We start from the raw sequence: 10,343 nt of genomic DNA, 5'->3' as shown, positions 1-10,343 counted from the left end.
TAAAGAGCCTCAGGGTTAGAACATCGTCTATTTATAACCAAAACCCTAAGGCTCCTCTTCATTCACAGTCTTTCACTCAAACAAGAAAAAAGAGGGGAGAGAGCCGGTCACATAAAGTGACTGGCTCCCTCCCTCGCGGGTTGGGTCGGTTGCCCTCCATGGGCTTCACAGATTGTATCCATGACCCGAATCCGATTACTAGATGGCTTCTAATATTGGAGCTCAACAAGAGGAGCACCTCAATGCCAAAGAAAGGGGAGTTAATGTTGAGATTAACTAGTGTAACCTGAAAGTTCTTTGTGATCCATTGTGAATTAATGTTGGGATTGCTCATGCATTTATTTCCTAGTAGGAATTCAGTATTTCGGATCCATATTTTAGATTGTCTCATCAGCATTTCTTTTGTGACTTTTATAGCTGAAAATTCAGGACCTTTCATTTGGAAATATTAGACTGGCCGGGGACTTGGTTACTTCGTTGATTCGTGTGCGGGGTGGTCTTGAACCAATGTTCCAAAATTTGGAATTGAGTTGGTCGAATTGGCCGTGATTGATCTAACTGATTCTGATAAGATTCTAATTGATTCTGTTCGATTAAGTTCACTATCAGCACTAACCGATTGAAGCTCCGATTTTCATAATTTAGGTGATTGTGATCAGAATTGGCACTAACCGATTAGAATCGACCGATTCAAAATGACCAAAATGAGCTCTTTAAGTTTTTGTCTCACCAGCTCAGCTTGGTCAATGGAAAATTTGACAAAGGGATTACACATTTTTTGAATATGTAAAATGTTCTTTTGTACAAATTTTGTACATTTTGATGGAACCCTTTGTTGATTTCGATGGATTACCAATGACCTATATATCTATGAATCGTATGTCTGTACATGATTCATAATTCAAATTTAATTATAATGATATTTTATGCAATTAAAACCCTGATTTAATATTTTTATTTAAAAAATAAATATTAGAATTTCATACAATTATAATATTTAACATTATATATTTATTTTATCTCTAACAAATAAACATTGAAAAATGTTTAAACATGTAATAAAGTAGTAACAAGAATTTTAAATGTAAAATTTACTTGAAAAAAGATGGGTATTGTTGTAAAGAATTTTCACTAAAATGGAGTTTTAAGCATTGTTTTAGCCTTTTAGGTTTTGGTTTTGAATTGGTCATATCAGTGGAGTCATATTGGTATCAGTTGAACCTGATATTGTTTCCTAACCGATCCCATATTGGGGTAATGGTAGGGACCAAAGTTAAAAAGTGTGAAAAAAAGGGGGGCAAAAGCATCCAATATCATGTCAGTCCGAACCCTAAACTTCAACCTTCTCGTAAGGAAGTGGTTGTTGAAGATTAAGGTCATTTGGATATGTTGTCAATTTCAATTCGTTTTCCTCTAACTGTGGTGGGAATTGGAGGATCCAATCCAGCAAAACAGGGGTATTTGGGTCATTTCACAGGTTCCACGTCTCTTATGAAATGACCAAACTCCCTTATTTTTGCTGGACTGGATCCGTTCATCCACTTTTATTCTATAAGCTTTGATCGAAGGAATTTTAGTTGCACTGTTGCAGGCCTGCAGCATGTGCCAACAGTAAGGCCTGTCACCGAAAACAATTTGTGGAAGAGAGTAACAAACTGTCACTCCTCTCTCACCTAAGTCCTGTGGCCCTGTGGGTGGAGTGAGGAACGCCTAACATGCCCTGCGTCCCCACCTCACGTGCTATCAATGCGGCATATCGATCTTATTCATCTCCCTCTGCTTCACCAACCATCCCTCGTTTCCCTTACCACACTCACCTCTCTCTCTCTCATACATGTGAAACACTTTCTAATGGTAAAAGAAGATGCGAGAATCATCTGTAACAAATTTTCCAATACTCAAATCTCCATTCATACTATGCATGTATCACTTTAAAAGAAAAAAAAAAAAGGAAAAATGAATTACAAATTCCTTGGTCACTGTAAACTAGGAATCGAAATATTTTGTGGGGGCAGATACTGAAAACTGAGACATGAACTCGAAGGAGAGAAGCTAAAACGAGTGTGGGTGAAGTGGGGATTTGAAGAGGAGAGATGTGGGGAAGGAACGAAGGAAAGGATAAGACAAATTAAAGCCAACAAAAAAAAAACAAAACAATGAACAACGCTTCCGCACCTGCTTCAAAGGAAATCAATTTAAGTTCCTCAAGTTGAAAGCAGGCCGAGGTTGAGCAATGACACCGAGAAAAATAAAAAGATATACCTCCCAGTGGAATAATGAGGAATAATGGACAATTGGGCTTGTCAAGTTGGACTAGAGACATGATAGATAATGGAAGACAACCTGAACCTGAAACAGGGCTTACTGAAAACTGCTATAATGGTAAAAGAAGGGGGAAAAAACACTATATTCTTTTTGTGTCTAGCTCTTCCTTTAATGGATTGAGAGGTTAACTAGCACTGCCCGCCCTTGCGGCAGCTGAGAACGCCAGCACCTGATGTCATCGAGGCCACCATGGAAGAGGACTTGGCTCCAAGGCTTGAGGCCCTTGCATAGCTGGCTGAAGCCCCAGCTCCAGATGGAGTGAAGTAGGCTCCGTTCAACATCATGTCTCCCTCTGACCTCCAGTTCCAGCCCTTCCACACACCTGGAGCTGTTTCCACCCGCTTTGTCACCTGTCCATCCACACCCTCATCACCATTAATATCCCAATTCATTACCCGTGATGAATGTCAAATTTTAACTAACTACACATTAATTACTTCACTTCTTTCTCTACAGAAATACAGAGAAAACAGAGATAGATAAATGCAGAGACACAGATGAGACAGGTCATTAAGCATAGCATACCTCCTTGGCGAAAGGGTCCGTTGGGGCAAGGTATCTGTTTCCCTGACTGTTGATGGTTGGGTTTGCACTTCCCCCAATTGCATACATTTCCCAATGAGTATAGTCGTTGTTCACCACATGGAAATACCCATGCCTACACCTGCAATTTTCTTTCCATGTCATTTAATTCATACTTTTACCTCAACACAATCAAGAAGGAATCCAACTTATGTCACATCAAAACCAATTGGATATTTTCATTCCGGAACGCAACAAAAAGAGATTGAGAGAGAATGAGAAGGATCAAGTTTGATGAGGCCATATTATTCTCTAACCTTGGCATCCTCTGAATGAGACCTGCTCCGAAATGGTTGTAAGCGATGGTCACTTGCATCTCCTTGTCTTTTGTGTAGGAATCACTATGACCCAACAACATTACCTGTTTCAAATTACATTTAACGCAATCAATCCTCTATAATAGGCCGTTAAGAAGTACTAACCAGTGAAAAGCAAATTGTTTTAGGTATGACAAAAAGATTTTACCTCATTATGGTGGGCGAAGTGGTTGTTAGAAATGGTGATGGCAGTCGAGCCCATGACAGCATCCACAAGGCCATCAGCGCAGTGGGAGAGAGAGTTATGATCGACCCAGATATGGCTAGATCCAAAGATGGAGATGGCATCACCGTCGGCCATAGTCCTCCATCCAAAGTGAGATGGGGAACTCCGGACCATGGCATTTCCAGTGGGCTTGCAGTCGTGGATATGTAGTCCATGGATGATGATGTTGGTGACAAACTGGATGGTGATGCAAGCTCCATTAGCAATGTGGACATTGGAACCACGGCCGTCAATGGTCTTGAAGCTGTTCATGATGAGCTCCTCCTTGAGAGTGATAACCATGTCGCGCTGGAACACGATCCACAGAGGCATATCCTGGATGACTGCATGCCGGAGGGTGCCAGGTCGAGGGTTGACTGGATCATCATCACCAGGGTCGGTGACCACGTAGAGGCGGCCATCGCGACCACCGATGGCATTGCGCCCAAAGCCAATGCCGCAGTCAGCGAGGCGCTTGCGGTTGATTTGCCAGTTTGGGTCACAGCGCCAACAGTCATCAATGGGATTTCCTGTGCCACAGGACAGGTAGCCCAACTTCCTCCTTTCGGTGCTGTTGCGTATGCTCCTGCCCAGCCAAATTAATTGTCATTTCACAATGTTCTTATCCTCTTCTTTAAAAATAAAAAATACGAAACAGGGGAAAGAGCCTAAATTGTTTGATATTTGCTTATTTGACAAGTTTGGCGGAGTTCCTCTCTGTAACGTGGGGTATTCAAGAAGTAATCAATTGGCAGCTAAAAACTGTCCATATCCCAAATCAATTTATCTGTCGTATCCATGTGCAAAGGTGATAAACAATTTGGGTGATACGGACGGATGGTTACGGAAATTGTCTTTGTGGAATAAGTAAATAAATAAAAATAAGGGGAAGAGAATCAAGAGATTCGTGCAGGGGAGGAAAGGGCCCATCCACGATTCGTAAATAAGAGGTGGGTTTGGTCGATGGGGACCATTGCCCCCCATGCTATGGTTTTATGAGCGAACCTTTTGCTTGAAAATAATAAAGGATGGGCGATTAATTTCAGGCTCGTGCGTTGGTTGAACTGCAAGTAGGAATTATACCCAGAATACTCTCTCCTCAAGATCTTACCCCCAAAAAATAAAAACCTGTAGAAGGTGTTAGATATTCACGCTGTCACTAATGGTCAAGTAATTTCTTTGTAAAGGAGAGAGAGAGAGAGAGAGAGTAAATGCGATTGGATAAGAAAGAAAAGGGAGACATGAAATAAATTTAATGCGTGAGGCGTGGATCTCACGACAAATGCATGTGGAGAGACTGTTGAAAAAGAGGAATGAAAAAAGTTGATGAAATGTTAAAAACTATTTAGTCCTCAAACTCTCAAAGTCGAAATGGGATTTCTACAGAAACGTGAAGTCGTGAACAACCAATTAGTGAGAATATAAGCGTTTTATTTTGAAACAAAAGTCGAAATAGAGGAGTTGATGAATGGATAATCAGATGTAGATAAAATTTTTGTTAACCAAAGAATCTATTTATGTACATATTAACTTCATTTAATTTTGACTGGAATTCCATACTTCCAGTTCCAGCTAACCAAATTATAACAGAACAGACCAAATACATGGGAAAGATGGTGTTAAAAGTTAAAAAGGACCCTCAACCTCATTGCTTTGGTTGATGGAGAAAGAGAGAGAGAGAGAGAGAGGGACGGGTACTCAGCAGAAATTATTGTTATTAAAGAGGGGCAAAATCAAGGGCCATGCCCATGTGGATTTGCTTTTGTTTCAACGTGCTTATCATGTGAGTTGGTTTGCATTCCAACCTACCCAACTCCCCTATAACGTAATGCTTCAGTGTGGAAACAAAACTTTCTATTGCTGTTCAATAATAATAATAAGAAGAGACAAAAACATAAATTAGATAGGAATACTCACATCTCCACCATGGAAGCGACTTCCTCCGGATTCTCAACGGCATGTTCATTACCCACACCCAACCTGAAACACCATCCGCCACAACCAACCGTTTAGTTTAAAAACAGTTAATCATGGCAATTAACATAATCTCATATATCCGAGAAAGAGGAAAAAATGAAATCCTTAGTCCATTTGGGCTTTAACCAGTTTATTTTGGACCATTTTGGAAGAAGAGAATGTACCGAGGGCCCTTTCGTAATTTCGTATACTATATTATAAAGTATAAAGATATTCTCCGCCAATCAGGGAGGATTTACAAAATCTTGAAAATCCGTACATATTCTCTCTCCCACTCCCACCATGGTGACCGACACGTACGGTGCTCGATGCAGTCGTCAGTCGTCACCCGTCAAAACTGTAGAAAACATATTTTAAAGAAAAGAGGGCGCCAAGAGAGAGAAAAGGCGAGGCAAGTCGCCGGAGGGAATTTCTCTTTTTAACATACATTCCCTTGGGATTTGAATTGTCTATATTATCCTCTAACGTTAAATAAGAATTAAGAATTGTTTGGATTTTAGGAGGACAATTTCGGAAAATGAAGTAAAAATCCATCTAGCTATCTAAAGTTTCGGTCAAGAAAGCTACTATCGTTCTCAACGAAGATGATGCCCTACAAGTCTACAACAAACCAATAAGACCTCCTCGATAGTTGAGAGAAAGGGAAGGCTAGATCCGGAAAACGAACATAACGGATTAAACGATCAAGATTTCCGGATCTCGATATTAACGGTCATCATTGTTCCTGAGTTTCCGTTAGAATATATCTGACGGTACAGATGTCACCGTCTATAAAGCCGACGGTTCTAGATTCACCTAAGATGCGAAGAAAGATAGTAAGAGTAGACTGCTGACCTTCCGGCGATTGATGAGTTCTTTGATCTCAGCAACTCCTCTGCTTCTTTAATCCTGGAAAGAACAAGCAAGCATTGAAGGTTAGGGAGCGGTAATGAGATTCTGAGAGTAAATGAAGTGGAAAAGCACTCCTTAAGCTCCTAGCTTAAAGAAAATAGGAGGAAATTAAATCATGGTTCCTGATGACGAAGAGTAATATTTATCCCCAAATTTAGCCTAGAAGGCTAAAACCCAAGGAAATCGTCATTTCAGCTAACATTATCCCCCAATCCCTAAGAAGAGGAAAGTGGAAAAGCGAGCAATGCAGCTAAAATTTGTAAAAACATTGAGCCGAAATTTCGAAAGAAAACCTAAAATCATGAAAGAAAGAGAACAACAATCACCCACCATTGCTCAAAGCACACACATTCTCACCCTCTCTTTCTCTCATTTCTTAAAAAGCTTGACCATAGAGAACTATAGGACTAGCAGGGAGCTCTTGAAGAAACTTTCAAAGATACTCTGTTTCTCAGAAACTACTATTCACTTAAACAGCATTCAAGCGCTTCCAGCGCCAAAAAACAAAAAAAATTATACCTCGCTTCAGAAACCGCCTCTCCTACTCTAGCCATTACAGCGACAAACAACAACAGCAGCACAAAACACAGAGAAAACCACCTCAGAGAAACCGCCATTGTTGCTTCAGAATTATCTTTCCCTCTTTCCTTCTCTCTCTCTCTCACTCTTGACTCTCTGTCCCCCCTCACTGTCTTCCTCTCTGGATCTCGAGGAGATATAAATAATGCAGAGAGAAATAGAAGAGAAAAAACAGAGGAAACAAATGTAGTCAAAAAAGCTGCATTGAAGCAGCCTTTTATAGAAAAAGTTGGTTGGCTCAAGTGCCTAACTCAGTTAACTAAACCTATCTACCATGGTTGGGTTAATTAACCCCGTTATAACAGTATTAATGTATATGTATAACCCCTTTAACAACCTCCATATAACCCTAACTGCCACTAACGGACTATTTTCCGACGTGTGACCCACCGACGTTCGGTATCTTACACGTGTAATAGTGTCGGCCACCCACGTGCCGCCCGTACTTCTTACAACTTCCTGTCTCTCCTACCCGTTGCGGTGGATACCTGACACCTCAACGAACTTTTAACGTTTAACTTTTAACTGAAACTGTAACCCTTGGGCCCACTTATGCCATGTAAGGGAACTCACACCAGGATTCCGGGTGTAACCGGTAATAATTCGTACATACTCTCACACGAATGAATCCCGGGATTTCCCGTTTGTTTTCTTCCCGCCGATTTTCTACTGCTTTTCATTTTTTTCCAAAATTTGTTTTTAAACTGATTGCGAATCGTTTTGTGACCTTTTCGGAGCACGATTATGCTCCCAGCCTCCCATGCAACAACCATGCGGAGCCAATCATAACGCGTTCTCACGCGTGTTCTCAATGTTTTACCATCTAATTACAGATGTGCCCTCATCTGTATGGATCAAGTGTGGATCCGGTTCACTGGTTGGACCAGGAGACCTAGTTGTTTTTATTAAGATATGGGAAACCTTGGGATGCACGCGAGGTAAGAAAAGTTAGAACAAGGGTAGGGTTATTACTTTTGTTAAAATTTATATTAATAAAAAAAAAGTTAGATTTTGTAGGCCAGGTTTGTTTGTTGGTTATTACAAAGAATCTGGCGGGTCACAAGGGAGTGAGGGCTGAGAAATTTCACAAAGGATTGTGCCCTTGCTAGGCAGTTGGCCCCTTTGAACAGTAGTCGATGCTTCTTTAACCAGTTGGGTCACCTTTTGTTGGGCTTCAAATCCATGCTATTCAAAGCCCATTTAAATCATATAGGAAAACAGTCTTAACAACCCCCCCCCCTTTCCCTTTCAATGAGATTGTCAAATAGTTCCCAAGAGAGAGAGATTGTCAAATTAGTCACATACATGTCATTTAGCTTTCACATTAAGAGGAGGTTTCTCTACCAACAAAAGAAAAGAAGATAAGGTTTTCATTGTATTTTGGATGTTTAACCCAAAAAAAAGTATTTTGAATGATCTCAAAATACACAAGTATACATGCTTCTAACTATTATCAGCATAATTAAGAATTGGGAAAATGTTTTCTGTTCAAGAGCATGTCCTATGAAATGACATCTTTACACTCAATTGGGGGAGGAGAAAGACCCAATGGAATCAAGGTTACAAAGTCACTTTCTATCATCAATCACGAATCGAAAGACTTGATTTTGTTGGCTCCACTCGCTATCGGATTCTTACCATATTTGAATGGAATGGATTTGGAGTCTATCGTGTTTACCATTTTTGTCAAGTCTAGGGGGGCGGGGGAGTGGAGATGAGATTGATGCTCTGGTCGCACTCTTATCGTCACTTTATCCTCTAAAAACCTACCCTTTTGCTGCTATCGTGTCTACCATTTTTGCCAAGTTTGAGAAGGGGGGGGGGGGGAGGTGAAGCTAGATACTTGTGTGGAGTTGAAATTGATGCTCTGGTCGCCCTCTTATCATCACTTTATCCTCTAAAAACCTACCCTTTTGCCGCTATCGTGTCTACCATTTTTGCCAAGTTTGAGAAGGGGAGGGGGGGAGGGGAAGGTGAAGCTAGATACTTGTGCGGAGTTGAAATTGATGCTCTACTCGCCCTCTTATCGTCATTTTATCCTCTAAAAACCTACCCTTCCACCGTTATAGTGTCTACTATTTTTGGGGGGTGAAGCCAAATATTTGTGTGGAGATGAGATTGTTGCTCTATTCACCCTCTTGTCGTCACTTTATCCTCTAAAAACCTACCATTTCGCCGCTATTGTGTTTACCATTTTTGCCAAGTTTAAGGAGTGGGGGAGCGAAGCCAGATACTTGTATGGAGATGAGATTGATGCTCCAATCGCCTTCTTATCGTCATTTTATCTTCTATAAACCCATCCCTTTGCCGAAGTGAGGGCGTTGACATATGCCACACTCCCTTAAGAATTATAGGTCTTAGTTCCAAAACCTAAATAATCAAATTCTACCCAATTAATAAAAATGGCGACATCTTCCGAATTTGGATTGCCATCTTCAACATGACTCAATCTTACTGTTACCTACATGAGTAATTTCTTATCCATTGATTCCATTCTTTTGATAAAAACTGCAAAAATAAACCTAAAAATCTCCTTGGAGACAATTCTTACTCAACCCTTTCTCTTCTCCTTACATGGCAAAGAACAGATAAAGATTCACATGTGGGGCCTTGTAGTTAATATCAAAGCAACGATTCAAATTAATAGTGGAGCATAAAGCTGTCTTAATAACTTGATTTAAGATAAATTGAAATTAGCTTTTTCATGCTTTGTACGATCAAGGGACATTGGATTAATTTTCCAAAGTAGGGAACAAAAAAAGGTTTCAGATGCGGTTTAGTTCCAATTCTTACCCTCTAAAAAGTAAAAGGAGGGAAATTTCATCCCTATCATCCCAAAAGAAGTAGACGAAGAAGAATGGTTTCATCTTTTTCTTACTTTTGTATTAATTGATTCTTTTTAACCAATTAATTAGGATTTAAATTTTCAACTACCAAGTAGCTTTCCTTTATTTGGGACCCCAAACCCACTATTACAATGAAGAGTTAAGCTTTTAACCTTTGTGGGCTTCACGTTAGACCCAAATATGACTCTAGCCCACCTATCTTTAGAGGGATTGATCTTAGCCCTTTCCCTCTACATCCTAAATCTTGTCTGGCTTCTTCTTAAAGCAGCGTTGGTTTAAATATTGACTTGGACTGGCTTGTTGGATCAAGTTCACCGGTTCAAATCCCTTCACAAACTGAATAGGTCGAACCGGCTGGCTTTCATCAAGGTTTTAAAACTCGGAATCAAGAATAGAATCAGTTCAATTCAAGATGGATTATAAAGAAAATGATTAAGACTTAGGTGATTCGAATCCAATTTCGTTTTAGGAAGCAACGATTAGGAGCGCTGGAAATTGGAATCTATGTCAATCGATTGACTCGATTCCATCCAAATCGGCCAATTCATCAATCCGATTTCCGATTTTTAAAACCATGGCTTTCATGCTCTTTCTCTCTCATGAAAAAGCGCTTGAACGACG

General features: G+C 40.2%; 1 protein-coding gene across 1 annotated transcript; it reads right to left on the bottom strand.

Moving 5' to 3' along the window:
* Positions 1 to 2,437: 2,437 nt before the first annotated feature.
* On the bottom strand, positions 2,438 to 7,054 carry LOC122667751 (probable pectate lyase 8). The gene is made up of 7 exons (XM_043864159.1): positions 6,817 to 7,054; positions 6,241 to 6,294; positions 5,347 to 5,409; positions 3,373 to 4,015; positions 3,165 to 3,268; positions 2,851 to 2,989; positions 2,438 to 2,675 (listed from the first exon to the last, which is right to left on the bottom strand). Exons 1-7 carry the CDS (start codon positions 6,912 to 6,914, stop codon positions 2,454 to 2,456), a joined length of 1,323 nt encoding a protein of 440 aa, XP_043720094.1. The 5' UTR covers positions 6,915 to 7,054; the 3' UTR covers positions 2,438 to 2,453.
* Between the last annotated feature and the right edge of the window lie 3,289 nt (positions 7,055 to 10,343).

Source organism: Telopea speciosissima, chromosome 7, assembly GCF_018873765.1.
Source record: "Telopea speciosissima isolate NSW1024214 ecotype Mountain lineage chromosome 7, Tspe_v1, whole genome shotgun sequence".
NCBI classification, from domain to species: Eukaryota; Viridiplantae; Streptophyta; class Magnoliopsida; order Proteales; family Proteaceae; genus Telopea; species Telopea speciosissima.
Note: the sequence above shows the minus strand (reverse complement) of the source record. Positions and strands in the feature narration are given on the sequence as shown.